Source organism: Arachis hypogaea, chromosome 5 (genome assembly GCF_003086295.3).
Source record: "Arachis hypogaea cultivar Tifrunner chromosome 5, arahy.Tifrunner.gnm2.J5K5, whole genome shotgun sequence".
In the NCBI taxonomy this organism is placed as follows: domain Eukaryota; kingdom Viridiplantae; phylum Streptophyta; class Magnoliopsida; order Fabales; family Fabaceae; genus Arachis; species Arachis hypogaea.
The window spans coordinates 42,499,470-42,519,088 of record NC_092040.1 but is presented as its reverse complement, the minus strand read 5'-3'; the positions used below and the strand labels follow the sequence as shown (position 1 = coordinate 42,519,088).

General features: G+C 35.8%; 3 protein-coding genes and 1 long non-coding RNA gene across 4 annotated transcripts; 1 reads left to right on the top strand and 3 right to left on the bottom strand.

Moving 5' to 3' along the window:
* Positions 1 to 9,561: 9,561 nt before the first annotated feature.
* On the bottom strand, positions 9,562 to 12,504 carry LOC112801513 (WAT1-related protein At5g47470). Its single transcript, XM_025844300.3, has 7 exons — positions 12,067 to 12,504; positions 11,909 to 11,974; positions 11,201 to 11,314; positions 10,865 to 11,111; positions 10,619 to 10,780; positions 10,243 to 10,394; positions 9,562 to 10,162 (listed from the first exon to the last, which is right to left on the bottom strand). The coding sequence occupies exons 1-7, from the start codon at positions 12,270 to 12,272 to the stop codon at positions 10,045 to 10,047; spliced, it is 1,065 nt and encodes a 354-aa protein (XP_025700085.1). The 5' UTR covers positions 12,273 to 12,504; the 3' UTR covers positions 9,562 to 10,044.
* A 1,102-nt stretch (positions 12,505 to 13,606) lies between these two features.
* LOC112801512 (putative pentatricopeptide repeat-containing protein At5g47460) lies at positions 13,607 to 15,801 on the top strand. The gene has a single exon (XM_025844299.3). It carries the CDS (start codon positions 13,684 to 13,686, stop codon positions 15,472 to 15,474), a length of 1,791 nt encoding a protein of 596 aa, XP_025700084.1. The 5' UTR covers positions 13,607 to 13,683; the 3' UTR covers positions 15,475 to 15,801.
* A 211-nt stretch (positions 15,802 to 16,012) lies between these two features.
* Positions 16,013 to 16,953, bottom strand: LOC140184696 (uncharacterized). Its single transcript, XR_011882104.1, has 2 exons — positions 16,782 to 16,953; positions 16,013 to 16,513 (listed from the first exon to the last, which is right to left on the bottom strand). It is a non-coding gene; the product is annotated as an uncharacterized lncRNA (long non-coding RNA).
* A 660-nt stretch (positions 16,954 to 17,613) lies between these two features.
* LOC112801511 (metalloendoproteinase 1-MMP) lies at positions 17,614 to 19,319 on the bottom strand. Its single transcript, XM_025844298.3, has one exon. It carries the CDS (start codon positions 18,853 to 18,855, stop codon positions 17,761 to 17,763), a length of 1,095 nt encoding a protein of 364 aa, XP_025700083.1. The 5' UTR covers positions 18,856 to 19,319; the 3' UTR covers positions 17,614 to 17,760.
* Between the last annotated feature and the right edge of the window lie 300 nt (positions 19,320 to 19,619).

The window sequence follows — 19,619 nt, the reverse complement described above, 5'->3', positions numbered from 1 at the left end:
CTTGCTCTCCTTCTTCACTATAGCATCATCGTCCACCAATTCGCCATTCACAACAACTTTTGTGGCATCAAGCTTCAAAACGTCTGCCTTTGGAAAGAGGATCTTGACATGAGAAACAACTCGGTCAAAACCCTGGGCAAACGCCTCATATACCTCGGTCTCCAATTCTTTGATCGGGCACCCAGTTGATCATTCTCACTTTTCACTGCCTTCACTTCCTCTTCAGAAGAAAGTCGTAGACGCTTCCCCTCTTTAACCTCGGCCTCCTTCTGCTTCAAGGGAGAAGAAGGTTCAATGATCACTTTCTCTTTTTCCTCAACAACATTGGATAGCTTCGCAATACTTGCCGTATCTTTCTTATCTTTTCCAAAAGCAAGCTCTTGCGTCCGACCAATAGCCACGAGGCAAGCACCAATGAACTATGAGAGCCCATAGTTAAGTTCTAAACAACACAAATATTAAAATACAATTCAGACGAAAAGATACTTGCAAAAAATGACTTGCTTCTATATGGCCTACTTCACTAATCATCTTGGCATCATCAGGGAACTGGCAGAGCTCATCATCAAAAGTAATAAAAGGGAACAGTCTGGTCCAAAGTGACTTATCATGATCATCCTCAAGATAGTGATGTAGTCTCTTCTGATATTCATACGTCGACTCCGCCAGCTGCAAACTCACCTAGTCCTCATTTTTTGGCTCAACCACCTCAACCACCTTCCCTTTTGGTTGCCCTCTTTTCCGTTTCCTTTTAGGATTTAGCTCCAATTGCACAGCACCAACACCTGTGTCCTTATCAGCATTGGCGGTCGACCCTTCCTTCTCATTCTTTTTCCTTTGGCTGAAGAAAGATTTCAGACCAGCAGTGGTTATGGTTGGGGCCTTCTTGGCTGAAAAATCAAAATGACCTACCATTAAGTTCATAAGTCAAAATACAACAAAAAGCTTACCAATCTAAATTACCTATGTAATCCAAAACTGCTTGCTTATCAGTGTCCCACTTCAACAATTTAGCAATGGACAAAAAATACCTTAATTCCAACATTTCAAATAAAAATTCCATAATAATATCATCATCAAGAAGTCTATCATCAACATCCAAAACCTGTACAGACTCCGCAGACCAAGACAGAGGGAACCTCTCCTCCAAAAACTCATTCACATTAAACGGGAACTCTTCTACCACACTCTTAACTTTGACAAACATGGTCTTGAAGTCTTTAAATCCCGATTTATACAAAGCGAAAACCGACTTACCAGGTTGACTACTCAAGTTCACTCACAAATCACGTCTGACTCTCTTAGCCTGAAATAAAGAGAAGAATAACCTAAGCGACGGAGGATGCTCTAATACCTCCATCAAGACCTCAAAAGGCATAACAAATCCCCAGGAATTTGGATGAAGCTGAGCTGGAGCATAGTTTAACCAATATAAAATGCCACATTCAAACTCTGTAAAGGGTAGCCTAACACCTAACTCAGTCAAGACTATACATATAGAAATACAATCAGTCACCAAGTTTCTCACAAACATGATCCTCCTTTCCACAAGGTAACAATTCTATTCTTATCTGACTACCATCCCTAACCTAAACATCAGAACCCAACATTCTCACCGATTCATCATCATTAAAGCAAGAGGTACAACTATTTACCCTAGCATCAACCCAACTATATGGGTCATTTTTCAAAATCACCAACTTAGCTTTTACCATTATTAACACAAAAACAAAGAAACGGAAGACACAGAGAAAATTCAACACTCACCTTTTTTACTCATTCTCTGACAAACGAAGGAGTTTCGTTCCTATCACAATGTCTACAAAGATGAAAAGTTAGAAAAAATAACAATAAACTTGATACATTCAAAGAAACCAAACGGTTACTAACAATCAAATCGTTTCAAATCACAGCTATCAATAAAATCCTCCACTTTATACATTAATCTAACGGTCAAAGATCCATCGAAACACGCACCACGATCTCACATCAATCAATCCACTAGGCACGAGAAACTAGACGTGCATTAATTACAAGACTTTTCATATTCTGTACGAAATCAAGACGAGGTTGGGGGCTAGGCCATCCCGACGTAATACAAGATCTGTAGTCGAGTATATGCGGAACTGAAGCTCGCCTTTGTTTCCTTCAATACAAAGCAAGCTTGGGGGCTATGATACTTACGCTATACTTTGGCCAAATGATCAAATGGTAGCAAACCTCATAACTCGGAAACAGAAAAGATAAGATCGGTTACGAGGAATATTAATCAATGATTATCAACAAGAATCTCAAATTCTTAACAAGAATCTCGGCCACACTCCAAAGCAAACTACCAAGTTATTCATCTATATAAACGAGCATATAACGACGACATACACACAAGTCTCACAGCTTACTTTTAATATTCATTAAATATCGTTAAAGTTCATTTTTAACTTAAATATGGAATATCTTATATAGATATTTTTGTTGCGGTGTTCTGGCCAAGTCCACGTATAACTCTTCCAACCAAATAACACAGGGTGTGTTTGGTAAACACGTTTAAAGGAAAAAAGCACGTTAGAGCTTCTTGAAAGCTTCAATTTTTTGTTTGGCTAATTTTCTTCTCTACAAATGCAGAAGTGATTTTGTTCATAAAATCACGTTTATAAGAAGCAATAATTTCTAGTTTCTTCGTTGCACCAATGTGCTTTTAACCACTACCTTCAACATTTATTGTTCTTTTACCAACTTTATCCTTTATACATGTTATTGCATTATTTATAGAATTCTTATTATTTCTCTCTGGATGAACTCTTTTTTATTATTTATTATTTATATTTTTTATTAATTTTTTATTTGACATTATATATTTTTATAGTTATAATTTTTGTGTATTATATTTATTATTATCTTTTTATAATAGAATTTATTGATCCCATTAGGTAAAATAAATGAAACAAAAAAATTAACTATAAATAATAATAATAGTTAAAAATTATAACATACTAAAAAAGAGTACTAAGAGTATTAAAAATATACTATATAAAAAACATATAAAAAAAGTATAAAAAATTAAACATATATAAAAAAATAACATTATAATTTAATGTCATGTCCTTTTAAGTAAATATCTATCTAACAGTAATTTTAATTAATATTATTCAAATAATATTTATTTTATCAAATCAATTTTGATATAAAATTGCTAAACATAAATCATGTTTACACAAATTTACTTCTACTTAAAATTAATTCTATAAAATTATTTTTATTCAAACTCTAATATGACCGATCATAATATAAACACACACTATTTTTAGACAAAAAAAACACACACTATTTGAAGGAATAGCTATAATTCGATTGAATCCTCACGGACCGAACAGAAAGATTATGGGAAGTTAATTAGCAGGTCAACTATAAATTACATCATATGGATTGGAGTGTTACCGAATCCCAAAATGTTTATTAGTAGTAGTGACAGCGATATTTCAGGAAATGAGATACATTACACAATGACGGGTAGGTTTAGTGCAACTTTAAATTAACCCTTTATCGTCATATATTGTTTATTTCACTGATCTCGTATTTTATTCTCTATTTGTGCTATTGGATTTAATAGATGAAGGTAGTAGTGTTAGAAACATAGTTAGCGGGACCACGCGAAAGTTATACAATTAATTAAACAGAAATATTAGAGGATCAATAAAATTTATTATTTTAGTCAGTAATTAATTATTAATATTTAAAATATAAATTAAAAATATATTATTAAATTATTAAATTAAAAAATTAAATTAATAACTAAAAATAATAATAATAAATATTAAAAAATTATTAAAATATATTATTTATAATTATCAATTAATTATTAATATTTAAAATTATAAACTAAAATATATTATTAAATTATTAAATAAATTAAATTAATAATTAAAAATAAAATAATAAATAATAAATTTTAATAGTCGTTTTAACATTTTTCAACAATAAATTGATCCCATTTTTTCTTAGTTAAAGGTATAGAATATTCCAATGTTAGTAGCGGCGAATTGCCATTGTCAATCGTCAATTTGCAGTATTTTTTGGGTTTGGGAAGTCAAGTTGAAGTTTTATTACATGGAAATCAGCAGCATTGACATTTCATCCATTTGAAAGTGATCCAACACAAAGGACTAAACTATGGTTCGGAAATTGTAAAAGATCAACTTCCTTATCTTGTTTCATTTCTATTCAAGTAATTCAACTTTATCAATTATTTAACAAATTCAAATCAAGACAAACTTTCGCACAATAAATAATCGCTGTATTAATTAATCCATATTTTAGTTATAACTCTATTTTAATACAGTGTACACTATAATCTTTGATATATTCCAAATTCAAATTCAATACACATATAATTGGAATTTTTCTATTGCAAATTTATAATTAAACCTTTATATATGTATTATTTATATAATTATAGGTTTAGCGTATGTTGTAAAATGATATCAAACTTGTAATTTAAATAACTTGCAAGAACAAGTTTAAAGAGAAGAAGGCTTGTGATGCAGTTTTAAGTAAAGAAAACAGAAGAGAGAAAGAACGAGATTGTGATTGAGAGAGAAAGGAATTTTGGAATGATTCAATTAATTCAAAGAGTCAAAGCTATATGCAGTATATATAGCTGTACAAATAGAAAAATTAAATAACTAACTAGTGATGTAGAATTTAAATCTAACAAATTAACCAACCTGTCAATTATACAAAACAAACTCTACAGCTATACAAAACAAACTCTAACAAGCTGTATTATGTTACAAAGTATGCAGCTGTATTATGTTATAGCCCCCCACAAGCTGGTATTACTTGGGTTGTGCAAATCAAGTAAGCCCAGCTTGAAAAGCAAGTGAGAAAATGGTTTGGGAGCAAGGGGTTTAGTGAAAAGATCTGCAGGTTGATCGCTAGAGACAATGTGCTTGAGATTAGAAATTTCTTCTTTAAATTTGTTTCGAACCACATGACAATCTACCTCAACATGGTTGGTTCTCTCATAGAACACATGATTTGATGCAATGTAGATAGCCGAATTATTATCACAAAAAATATCAATCGGAAGAGGAGGGTGAATGTCAAATTCCTTTAACAGCTTGAGTAACCAAATAAGCTCACAAGTGCCATTAGCAAGGACACGATATTTAGCTTCTAAGGATGACCTTGAAACTGTGGCTTGCTTTTTACTCTTCCAAGAAATGAGAGTGTTGCCAAGAAAGAAGCAATAGCCACTAATGAATTTTTTAGTGTCTTTGCAAGCATCCCGATCAGAATCTGTGTAACCAGACAGTGTAAAAGAATTGTTGCTTGAGAAAAATAGGCCTGTTGCAGGGGATTGCTTAAGATATCGAAGGATTCAATAGGCTGGCGTCAAGTGAGCATCAGTGGGTGAATCCATGAACTGAGATAAGCACCCAACTGAATAGCTAAGGTCAGGTATTGTATTTGTAAGATATAGAAGTCTGCTCACCAATCTGCGATACATGGTTGCATCAGGAAGAGGAGAACCTGAATCCTTATATAGGAAGGTAGTGTACTCCATAAGCATAGAAGCTGGCTTGGCACCAAGTAAGCCACAATTCGTGATTAAGTCTAATGCATACTTCCTTTGATATAATGCAATACTGGTTTTGTTGTGCGCTACCTCCGTACCAATAAAGAACTTGAGGATGCCAAGATCCTTAATCTTGAATTTATCATCTACGAAAATCTTAACAGCTTGAATTTCATCCAGATCGTTCCCTGCCAGCACTAGATCATCCACATAAACAAGGATGGCAGTAAATCTTGTACCAGTGGATTTAGTAAACAATGAATGATCATTTTCAGATTGAGTGAACCCCAAGTCAGCAAGAGCAACAGAGAGTTTGATGTTCCACTGGCGACTAGCCTGCTTCAAGCCATACAAAGACCTCCTAAACTTGCAAACTAACTTGGGATTCGAAAACTGTAGTCCCTTTGAAAGTTTCATGTAAACATCTTCATAAAGGTCGCCATGAAGGAAAGTCGTATTCACATCAAGATGATGAAAGTGCCAGTTATTCGCTGCAACAATGGCAAGGAGAACCCTCACAGTGCTCATCTTCACAACAGGACTAAAGGTGTCAATGTAGTCAATTTCGGGAATTTGAGTGAAGTCTTGGGCAACAAGCCGCGCTTTGTGTCTCTCAATGGTTGCCATCCGGATTGAATTTTGTACGAAAGATCTATTTACAACCAACTACATTCTTCCCATGGGGAAGACGAGTGATGATCCATGTCTTGTTTTACTCAAGAGCAGTGAGTTCTGATTCCATGGCCTTCCGCCAGCAATCATGCAAGACAGCCTCAGAATAGTGTTTAGGATCCGAGTTATTTATGAGAGAAAGTAAAAGCTAGCTGCTTGGGAGAGAATAATGCATATGACAAATGATGAGAAAGAGGATACTTACAAGTTGAAGGTAATTAGAGCGCACTCATTGGATCTCTATGTGATGAAATGTGGAAACAATGGAAATCTTTAAGATAAGATAGTTGTTTTCTTTCTCGTTTAGACCTTCTAAAAATTGGTACAGCAGGTGGAGGTTCAATGTTAGTGGATGTATGGTCTAATGATGCTTGTGCTGATGCTGGTTCCAATGCTAAGGATGATGCAGAAGTAATTATGTCATGAGAAGATGCCACTGGCGATGCAGAACTTATAGATTAATCTGATGCAATGCTCATAGTGGGAGGTGCTGGTGTGTCATGATGAGATGCAGCTGTATTATATGTGAAATTACCACAGTAAAATGCAAAAGGGTCAAAATTTGACAACTCCAATGGATGTTGATGCATGGAAGGGAGATGCGATCTTTGTCACTTGTTTAAAAGGAAAATGGTGCTCATAAAATTCAGTGTTCCTTGATATGAAAAGTTCTTTTGTTTTCAAGTCAAACAGAATGGATCTTTTTGTCCCTGATTGATACCCGAGAAAAATACATTTTCGAGCTCTTGGATCTAATTTTCTTCTACCAGCACTTAAAGTAGTGGCAAAAACTAGACAACCGAACACCTTGAGAGAAGTTAAATCTGGTTTAGCGTTGAAAAGAGCTTCATAAGGAGTTCTATGTTGTAAGTAAGTGCTTAGCAGTCTATTAATTAAATGTACCGAATGTTGCACTGCATAGTGCCAAAAACATTTTGGAACATGAGAATGAAACAAAAGTGCTCTTGCAACATTCAATATGTGTTGATGCTTCCTCTCAACAATTTTATTTTGTTGAGGAGTCTCAACATAAGATGTTTGATGCAAGATTCCTTTTAAGTTGTAGAAAGAATTCATTTTAAACTCCATTCCATTATCTGTTCTAATTTGTTTCACAGTTTTATGAAATTGGGTTTGCACCAGTTGAACAAAATTTTGCACCAACCTCGCAGCTTCTGATTTCAATTTCATGCAATAAATCCAAGTGAATCTTGTTTTATTTTCTACAATAGTAAAAAAATATTTATGGCCAGAAGTTGATAGAATTGAGAGTGGCCCCCAAATATCTTTGTGTATTAAGTCAAAAAGACTTTCAGAGTGTGTATTACTATTAGAAAATGACAATTTCTTTTGTCTAGCAAAGTGACAAGAATCACAAACATGAGATGATGAGATGCACTCGATGAATGAAAATGTATTTTTCATTATGGACATTCTGCTATATGGTAGATGACCTAGTCTAGTATGCCATAAGGCTCTTAAATTCTGCTGCACTGTCAAATTTATTGAGGGTGTATGAACTGCTGGTGTAGTTAGCTTTCAGGGTTGAGCATTCATCACATAGATATCCCCAATGACTTTAGCTTGTCCAATTATCTTCAATGATGGGAGTACCTATATCTCACAAGAAGAATCAGTAAATTTTAATTCACAATGCAATGACTTTGTGAGTTTAGAAACTAAAATCAAATTGTATTTGAAGTGAGGTATGAATAAGACATTAGTAAGGATCAAATGGTTCAAAAGTTGTACAGTGCCACAAATGTTTGTAGTGGTGGTGGAGCCATCAGGTCGATTTACTAAGACCGGCTTCATGTAAAAGAAAATTTTAAAAGACTCTTGAATGTAAGATGCATGATCAGTGGCTCCACTGTCAAGTATCCAAGAGGTTTTATTAAAATTTGATGACATACTCAATAAATGCCTACCTTTTGGCTGAGTGAGGGTGGCTGAAGAAGTGATGTGGTTAACACTATGGGAAGCTGGCATGAATGGTTGTTGGAGGAGGGCCAGTAAAGTTTCTTTCTGATCTGAAGTTAACACAAGTAATGTATCATTACTCTTTTCATCTGAGCCAGAATCAGTGATCTCAGCAATAGAATTCTCAACTGTCCCTTCAGTGCTGATTTGATTAGCTACTCACTGTTTTAAGTGAGCAGGAAAGCTATTTTTCTTGTAGCAAATTTCTGCTAAATGACCAATTCGATTATAGTAGCTACAAAGCTTAGAAGTGTATCCTGGACCATAGGATTTCTGAGTGCCTCCTCTACCCGTACTTCTCCCATGGCCTCTGCCTCTCGCTGGGAATGAACCACTTCCAGCTGAGGCTTGCACTTTCAAAGAATTAGTCACAATTTTGCTATCAGACAACTCACAATTCAACTGTCGTTCCTGTTGAGTTAGCATAACTAGCACAGTGTTGATTTCAGGCAATGGCGTCATAAGCATAATTTGTGATTTAACAGTGAAATATTGTTCATTCAAACCTCTAAAAAATTTAACAACATATTCTTCAGATGCATGATCTCGAACGATTTTTAATCCACAAGAACAACCACTCACACAAGCAACACAATTAGGGATGACATGTAAATTTTCTAATTATTCCCAAATAGCCTTCTGCATTGTAAAATAAGAGGTGACAGAGAGATCACCTTGTTTGAGCGCATAGAATTTCTTTTTCAACTCACCTACTCGAAAAACATCTCCATGCGAATAACGACGCTTCAAATCATTCCATAAATCTGGAGCTGAACTAATCCACATCACGCTTTTAGTGATCTCAGGACTGAGAGAAAGGTTAATCCAAGAGAGAAGAAAATTATTGCACCTAACCCATGCTTCGAAAGTAGGATCGCCTTCGGTCGGTTTCAGAATTGATCCATCAAGGAACTTCACCTTATTCTTCGATCTCATTACTCTCCACATGTCGTGCGACCACTGATAATAATTTTAAGGCGTTAGCTGGAGCGGAATCAGAGAAGTTCCAGGACTTTCACCTGGATGAAGAAAATAAGGACTGATCGGATCGAAAATGGCAGAAGAGGAGTCGGATCTGCCGATGTGTGCTTGAAACTGAGAGAATTGACACATGAAAGTAGTGAATCTCTTAAAATCTGCAGCGGAATTCGATGAATGACTCGCATTCGGATCTGATGACTAATCTACCATTTCTGATTTTGGAAGCTCTGATACCATGTAAAATGGTATCGAGCTTGCAATTTAAATAACTTGCAAGAGCAAGCTTAAAGAGAAGAAGGCTTGTGATGCAGCCTTGAGTAGAGAAAACAGAGGAGAAAAGAACGAGATTGTAATTGAGAGAGAAAGGAATTTTGAAATGATTCAATTAATTCAAAGAGTCAAAACTATATGCAGTATATATAGTTGTACAAATAGAAAAAATTAAATAACTAACTAGTGATGTAGAATTTAAATCTAACAAACTAACCAACCAACCAACTATACAAAACAAACTCTAACAATTACTATTTTGCTGCATTTTAATTTTATTGGGCAATACAAAGTATGCAGCTGTATTATGTATATATATATGTATATGAAAAAAGAAAAGAAGAAACACTAGATCTTCTTAACACACTACGACAAATTCGAAAAAATCATCATTTGAAACCGGTCATTTGACATAGTTCGAATCTGTAGAGCAGCTCGTTTTGCAAGGAAGTCAGCTACATTATTTGCCCTTCTTTATATAATGTTAAATCGCTGTTTTCATACACGCTTAACTTTTCCAATCTTGGTCACAGCATGTGCATCTATTTGCACAATTGAAAACACAATCAACTTAAAAAAGCCTTCTCAATCTCATTGCCATTATTTCCTCTTGCGTTGCCTTCTTTGTCTTTGGCCCAAAGAACTAAGTACAGGCCAGTGAACATGAGTAACATACCTGCAATGCTGCAAAGCAGTAGCATTGGTAATAAATGAATAACGTTTGTAATAATTAATATTAGCTAGGAATGTCAATAAAGTTATACCTTCCAAAATTAATAGTGTCTCTCATGGTAACAAAGGAGAAAATGACAGAGCAGACTGTAGCAATGGGGCTAAACATGGAGACCAAGACTGGTCCTTTCTTCTTAAGTGCCCAACCATTGAAGCATAAACATATTCCACTCGCTACACCTGCCTGTGTGTCTATATTAGAATTTTTTGCCTTTATGACATTGAAACTATAACATGTGGTTGCCATAAATAACCATACCTCATCCACTTTAATGTTAGACTAGCTACCATACTTTATTCATATAAATAAATCATACTAATAGTAATAACAACGGAATTTTCAATATAGGTTAAGATTACCCTGCCAAGGCTTAACTAAGCATCAAGATGCATTTATTTTGAAATTACCAGAAAAGAATAGCCAATTAGGTCTTTAAAACGCAGAACTTGCCAATCAGTTTTCAGTTGGTGCTCTGTAAGTAACTGAAAAACTGCGGTCATGAAGGCCCCTAACAAGGACGTTATTGCACCCAAGGACATAGGTGCCGCAAAATCTCCAAGAACAAAAGCCTGCATTATAATTCTCTTATAAACTTCATGGCTTTTAACATTTTTCTAATGCAAATTTTTTAACTGGATCACATCACATGGTACCTGCAGGACGACGCTGCTCGACAGTATGAAGACTGCAGCGACAAGATAGAGGCTGCCAATCATCTTGTGCTTGTCAAACACAAACTGCAATGGCGTCGATGATGATTGAACTGTAGCCTCAAAACCGGTTTCCGGAGGAGCAGAAATGCTTTGCATTATGCTCATTGTGAGAGCCCCAAAAACACATAGCAGTGTTCCTAAGATTTTTACTTTGCTATGTGTGTTCCTTAAGTTTACACTCTCCAACCTGCCCCCAAATTAAGAACTTACTTGGCGTCTTGGATATAGTTAAAGCATTTATAGATCACCATATGATTTTAATGTTAGTTAGATTACCCAAAAGTCCAAGACATGATGAAGATAAGACCCGGTGCAAGGTTTGGCATTGCAGTTCCCATTGCTGGTGAAGTTAGATTGATTCCTTTCAGAAACAGACACTGGAAAGCTAGTCTGCATAACAATAGCATCTCTTATTTTAAAAAATTGGATTAATAATTAATATACCATAAGGTAAGGATTGTTTTATAATATGTTTATTTTCTTTTCCTATATAAGTAACAATTTGGAATACATTACTGCAGCAATGTTTGGGTGCTGTAATTAAACTAATCAAGTATTATCATTGAATGTTGAATCATTAATAAGAGGACAACGGAAAAGAACAATAAAAACCAATATAGGCCGCTTATGCAGTCAGTGTTTTCCTTCAACAGTTTCTTATGTTTCTCAACTTCTAACCTAGTACTCATTAGTCATTTCCAAACTCTGTCGCATTCCATAATTTAAATTCTCAAAGTCCTTAAACTATTTAATTCCCGAAGAAAAGACTACCTATCTTTCATTAATCTAAAAAGATAAGCTAAGCAAAGCTGTGATGACTTATGCACCTTGCTTTTTAAGTTGCCCACTCTCTACTTTCCCTTGATTGAACATCTCAATTGAGGCGATTCTAACTCGCACAAAATTTAGTTGTTTCAAGATAGACACTTGACTAATCAATTTTCATCATATGAAATTAAAGAATGAGTGATAAGTGTTCCTTACCCTCCAAATGAAAGAAACAAGAGTTGCATAATCAGCTTGAGTTTGCACTCCTTGGGCCACTTAGTCCTGCAATAGATACAAATAAAACATGATGAAACTAATCTCTGTTAAAAACCCCATTCCTAACAGCCATTCAGGGAGAAGTTAGAGAGAGGGACCTTTCAAAATAAAAGGCAACGGGGAAGAGAACAAGGAAGGTAGCTAGGGAAGTGAAAATAACAATGGTAAGAGAGGTAAGGCCTAATGACATAGCATAACTCATCAGAAAAGCGTTCCCTGCGTAGATAAATTGGACTCCGATCAACCCTCCGATTATTGCAACATCTTCCACCACCCTCTTATTTCTGATTTCCGCCATCGCCATCTTTTTGCTTCCTAACAAATAATAGCTCCCTCTCTTGTTGTATGTCACAAGAGAAGATATCTTGCACTACCCTGCCCTGTCTTCATTTTTTCTTGCGTTTTATGCATACGTTTCGGAGAACGGTGGCATATATGCTAACTTCTTTGGTCCTGTATGTATGTTCCTTTTAATTATCATACAAATCCTTTGTATTTTGTTCAAGGCAATGGAGCTAACCTTCATGATGATGATTGTGTTTTCAACAAGTACCTACCATTCTCTGTGGTTTGACTTGTTTTATTCTACAATTTTTACTATGATATAAATAGGTGTATGTGGCTAACGCTGAAATGATTTTCTCTGATCTAAATCTGGAGTTTTTCTTATAAATAGAGAAAGGATTGTCCTTCCCATTGTCTATTTTACAGAAGAAACAAATTTTTATAATGGGGGTTTCTAAAACTCCATTTACTATCAACTGTTTAATTCAAGCAACGGAAACATGACCTTTCAGTGAACGGTTTCGAAGATCCCATGCAAACCATGCCTGTTTCTCTTCGGTAAATGTGAGAGTTTTATATTATAATAACTATATCAAATTCTTTTTAAAATGAAAAAAGACAATCACGTCATTAACTTTTTAATTCGAACACACATAAAATTTTTTATTAATTAAAAATACAAAAATATTTTTAATTTTTTAAAATACAAAATATTTAAGTTCGGCCGTTATATATAAGAACACATCGGCCTTCCAAAAAAACTTAGATATCTCGCATTTTAAAAGGTTAGAAATATTTTTATATTTTTAATTAGTCAAAAACTTATGTGTCTTTAAAATAAAAAATTAGGAACCTATTTATTATTTAGTCAGAATAAAAAAATTGTTGAAATGAAATAGAGTAATTATATTTTAATCAAAGATAAAAATTACAAATTCATTAATTCAATATGATTAATTTTTTATTTTATTATTTTATAATTTTCATCACTTTAATTTTTTTTATAATAATTAATGAACGAATATTAGAAGGTCAATACAATTTTTGTTTAGTCAATAATTAATTAATAATATTTAAAAATATAGACTTAAAATATAGTATTGAATTGCTAGATTTTAAAAATTAAACTAATAATTAAAAATAATAAATTTTGCTTGCACTTAATTTATTCGAACCCACGATATCTAAAAGAATATAAATCTAAAAGAATATACAAAAACTATGTTATTTGAGTTATAGCTCATTCGCTAAAAAGAAATATAATTTAAAATTAAAAAATCCTTAAAAGATATAACTTGAAGAGAAAATATTTGATTATCCACAAAAACCATTGTCAAATACAGTAGGTAACTCCATAAATAATCAGATAGCATTTTTTCGGTCTCTTGCAAAATCTAGTACGTGTAGCCTAGCATAGCAGAGAGAAAGCCATGCGAAGGTTTCTCTTCAATGTAGCAAGAAAATTCGAGAAGGCACATCATTCTCATGCATTTCCTTCAAACCTGGCATATAGCAGTAGCACTAGTTTTGATCAAACTAATATTAGCATTGGACGTAGTAATTTCATGTGGGTAACTACCATCAATTCCCTTGTCCATGGTGAAACCAATACAGAGTTGGAGTTATTTGAAGCATCCAGAATATTCAATTCTGGGACTAAACCAAATGCATATGCTCTTGCTAACCTAGTAAGAGTTACTACTGACCTAGGCTCCTACTCATTTGGACAACAGCTCCACAGTTACATTCTATGTTCGGGGCATTTTTCCCGCGTCTATGTCTCCGCCTCACTCGTCAGATTCTACGTGAAAATGCACTTACTTGCTTATGCTCACAAGGTGTTTGATGAAACTCCTCAAGCAAACGCTGTTTCTTGGAACACTTTGATTTCCGGTTATGTCCAAGCTGGCCAGTTTCTGAGAGCCTTGTGTTTGTTCAGGTGCTTAGGAAGGTCCGACGTTTGTGCTGACGCGTTCTCTTTTACGTCTGCTCTCGCTGCTTGCGGCCACCTGAGCCTGTTCATATTGGGAAGGTCAATTCATTCTGTGGTTGTCAAATTGGGCATGCTTGATGGCACTGTTGTTGCAAACTGCTTGATTGACATGTATGGTAAATGCGGGTTAGTTGAGGATGCTGTCTGGGTTTTCTCTGAGATTGTTGACAAGGACGTTATTTCTTGGAATTCAGTTATAGCAGCAACTGCAAACAACGGAAACATTCAACTTGCATACAGGTTTTTGCACCTTATGCCCAACCCTGATACCATTTCCTATAATGGGTTGATAAACGGCATTGCTCATGTGGGGAATATAGAAGATGCTGTTCAGATTTTGTTAACTATGCCAACTCCGAATTCATCTTCTTGGAACTCCATAATTACAGGGTTTGTTAATAGGAATCGAGCTAGAGAGGCTCTGGATATGTTCAGCAGAATGCACTCAAGAAACGTGCAGATGGATGAGTTTACATTTTCAATCATCTTAAATGGACTTGCTAGTATTGCAGCCTTAACGTGGGGAATGTTGATCCATTGTTGTGCTATGAAGTGTGGCTTAGATACATCTGTAGTGGTTGGAAGTGCACTAATTGATATGTACTCAAAATGTGGGCAAGTGAAGCGTGCCGAATCGATCTTCCATGAACTGCCTAACAGGAATCTGATAAGCTGGAACACTATGATGTATGGCTATGCTCGCAATGGTGATTCTGTACAGGTTATTGAACTCTTTAAGATGCTGAAAATGGAAGGAGATATAAAACCGGACAGCATCACATTTCTTAACCTTTTATCAGCATGTTCCCATAACCAAATTCTCATTGAAGTTGCTATTCATTACCTTGAATCTATGATAAACGACCATGGGATCACACCATCTGTTGAGCATTGTTGTTCAATGATACGGCTGATGGGTCAAAAAGGAGAGTTGTGGAGAGCAGAGAGGATGATACATGAACTTGGTTTTGAGTCTCAAGGATTAGTTTGGAGGGCTTTGCTTGGTGCTTGTGGAACACAGAGAGATATACAAGTAGCAGAAACTGCAGGTGCTAAGGTGATTGAATTGGAGAGAGATGAAGATTACGTTTATGTGAAGCTGTCTAACATGTATGCATCTTTAGGAAGATGGGAAGATGTGGATGCAATTAGGGGTCTCATGAGTAAAAAACAAGTGCGCAAAGAAGCAGGTTCTAGTTGGATAGAAGTTGAGTCTTGTAACACATGAATCCACATCACAGGAAGGTATCTTTCGGATTTTCAGAATAGTGAGGCTGTTTTACCCAGCCCTAAATATGGATATCTTTGTTCGGTGATCTAGAAGAAAAAGTTGAGTTTGTCTTCAAGTGGGGCTCTCTAGGATGATTAATGAAAAGCATAGCAAAAGTAAAGAAAATAAGACATTGGAGGATGCAAGATGGTGTTTTAGGAATGGCAATGCAAGAGCAGGAAATAGTAAAATACAGTAGAACTTCAATATTGAAAAAATTAATCTTCCTGGGTACCCAACTCACCATACTTTCTAATACAATCTCTCCCTTAACGCTTTGTTATATAGATTGAATCAACAAGAGAAACAACTGGAAGATGAACGATCGTGTATTCAACTTAATTGAAAAAAGCACGTATAATATACAGAGAAGAACAAGATCAGTTGACTCTCTGCAGTTCTAGCTATGCCATATCGGTTTTTCTTACTTGAATAAGTACAACTAATGTTACTTCAGCAACAAGCTTTAGTTTAAGGCACATAAGAAAGCCAAGACTAAACAAAACAACTGCAACAGAAATTCCTACACAATGGTTACTGTGTACGGCATTCTCATATATCAATCATTTATAGAACATGTAAGAGAACAGAAAATGTAAACCTAATCATATTGCTGAAGAGAATACCTATTACCTAATCAACTACGTGCTTAGTACAAATTATGTTAGGGGCCCCGAAAGTTGCACGAGAGAGTACCCTGAAAACTTGACCGCGACCTTAGGCACGACGCAACAGCGCCGTGTAGTGGCAACATCGATTCAAGGCATCCCCATTCCGCCGCAATTATGTTCCTGATTAAGAATGAGCGGCCAAGTTTGGAGGTGGATTTGGGGAGGGCTGATCTTGATAATCGACAGCCAGCAACGCCTGATTTAACCTCCGATTTAATCAAAGAAAGTGTCGATGCTCTTTGTAACATTCTGCTGCACGATGATGCCATTGTCTTTCACAGTTTACGCAACTGACACCAATATAAACCCCCTAGGCTCCTAGCCTCCTACTAGCACAAACAAGGGTTCCGGTCAACATTTTTTGTCCAAAAAAAAAAGTTGGATCTCGTAGAATTAAATATTGGGCCTTTAATTAGACTATAGAGATCTTTCTTGTTTCTAAATTCTAATGTCCACTCTTCATGCGCAAGCTGCTAAAGGGACAAAAGAAGAACAATAATGGAAAGAAGACTTATTGGATTTCTACCAGTTTCAACATCAATAAATTATTAAAATTTGTCCATTTTTTGTTTGTAGGCCTGAGTGTTTGCTCACCTTGCTATGATTGTGATTGACATTTTGGCGAAAACGTTTAATCTCTTCCCAACTTGGAATCAAGGAGTCTTGGATGGGAACGTTAGCTAACATGGACAGTTTCTTAGTATATCCATGTGACAGGGATATATATCTTCAATTCCAGGAGATACCTCTCATCTATTTCTTCCATAGTCAGGTTACGCATGTACTCAGTCAATTTTATTCTATCCTCTCTCGACAAGTTCCTTTTTATTTTTATTATTTTAAAATTTTCGTACGAGCATAGTCTCATTAAGTCATCATGTATTCCCTCAACCTTCTTCGCTATTTTCGCGGCTCTTGTTTTTTTGAAATGCGGTCTCAAATCTCAAAAAAAGTCCATTTGCTTTACCGATTTCCATGTTAAAAGGCTATAACCTTTACTTCTTTTGATTTTTTTTTTTTTTAAAATTGAACAACAGGCTAAAAAGCTCAGAGAAAACAAATTACAGAGAATAATTCTATATATATATATTTCTCCTTCCGTTTATAGATTTTATCCCTACTGATAAAGTGAGTCTTTCTTGACTCGTATGTGCCATTGCAGATAAAATCTACCCAAAAATTTTGTCAACCATTAATAAGAATTTTTGTAATTTGCATTATATGAGAATGAATAATTGCCAAAATAGATTTAGTAATATGATAGAGAGAAAGTTCTAGTCTTCCAATCATTTAACCCATAATTGATGCAACCAATTATAAATTGAAATCTTGATTGAAAACCCTTTTTTGAAAAAGAAATATTCCAAGAATATTTAAATAAACATGACACAACAATAACATGTACAAAATTACTAAGAAAGATGAATTGCAAGGCTTAGCCCGTTGAATTTCAGTATCATTTGTATTTTGTATTGATTTTGCTTTTGGCAGGTTTTGTATCCTATTTTTACATACATATATTGGCTAACCAAAGAATGAAATTCATGTATGAATGAGGAATTAAAAACAAAAATCATAGACGTAAAAATAATAAGAGGAACCCAAGAGCTAAAGTGAGAGTCCATTTAGAGAAGCAACTTTTTAGCCCTTCAGCGAAATTAGAGGAATTCTCAGACTGTAAGAGAGAACTAAATGAGAAATTGGGGTTAGAGCCATAAAGAGCTTGGACCCCTTCCACGTCATCAATTGTCAAGTCCACTTTCTTCTTCCTTGGGCTCAGGCTCGGGTACATTACCGCTTCTTTCACGGAAGAGTGACCTAACCCAAGCACGTGACCTATCTCGTGCGTTGCTACCGATTCTAAATCAACGGCCACCCTTGACTTATCCCGCTCAAAATCAACGGACCAGGATTCCGCCGCATCCAAGTGGAATCTCCCATTCTGAGGTGAGAACGCGTGCCCCAACACCCCCAATACTCCATCGAACGGTTCTCCGTCGCCGTGATCGCCGGAGTAGAATCCGATTTTGATGTCTGCCGCGTCGTACCACTCCGCCTCCTGGAAATTCACCGGAATTACCGTCGCCCACCTCGAAAACGCTCTCTGGAACACTGCTCTGATTACCGGCACGCTTAGCCGGTCGATCATGTTGTTCGGCGAGAAAGCGTACGTCAGAGTCATCGGAGAACCGCGGAGCCACCTGGGCTTCCCGTCGAAGTAAGCGTAGTGGCGCGTGGCATGTATCCTGTGGTGGGCAGCATCCGAAACACCGCACCTCGGGGCCACGATCGCGTGTATTGTTTCGGAGTCGAGTTTTCCAGTGACCGGCAAGCCCAACCGTTTCTGGTAAAGGAAGAGTGCGGACTCTAACTGCTTGTCGAATGTGTCAGTGAAATTCTGCGCCGTTTCCGGCAGAGTGAGGTACCCGAAACGGTGGAAGTACTCCTTCAGCTCCCATATGCCGCTGACTTGGCTGCCCCTCTCTGCGTGAAGGAACTTTGAGAATTCCTGCCACGTGGCAGTAGCGTTGTGAGTTTCGGCTGTTATTACGGTTACGGATTCGGATTCAGGAACCATCCTGGCGCCAACGCAAGGGCGCGAATTAAAGACGGTTACATAATAGAAGAGGAAGAAGGTTAAGTGAAGGTAACCGAATAACGGAAGCATAACTGTTCTGTGTCTTCGGTTGACGGTTAATGATGTTGGGGTATGGGCCTCGTTTGTTGCAACGAAACAAACCAAAGAACTCAATTATGGTTTATGAAGCTTGAGAGTAAATGAAACCTCATTAGAGGGAAAAAATAATAGGTAATAAACAAATGGTAGGGTATTATCATAAGTTTGAATTTGGAATAATGGTATATATATGCGCATGAAGCTAGTCTTTGGTATGATCGAAGCAAAAGGAAAGTTTATTAGAACGATAAAGATAAGAAGATTCTGCCTTTTTTGATGAGAGATGCTGACTTTAGAAGTGTGAGTGGTGGGTAAACCACTGTTTCTGTTTATATTTTGATTTTTTAACTATATATTTTAAGTTGTACCGTTTGGGTTGGTTTTGTTTTTGCCTCTGATTTGTCTAAATGGAACTTGCAACGGGTTTGAAGTTTGAATCAGATACGGTTTGTTCAGGTTTAGTTGTTTGGTTGAGGAACTGTGTTAGTTGGTTGACCCAATTTGGTGGTGCTTCAGGGTTTTATTAACTTGTCACATAAGACAAAGTACTAAATATTGAAGATATATGTAGTCACGCAATGCAATGTAATGTATGACATATTACATAATAATGCCGCTTATCTAAATTATATTTCTCCTCCTTTCTAGATAAGCCGTTAATTATATATGCTGCTTGATTGATCTTGTTATATTAATTAATTAATAATTAATATATGGTAGGGATGATCATGGCATGAATCACAACTTCGCTGAAT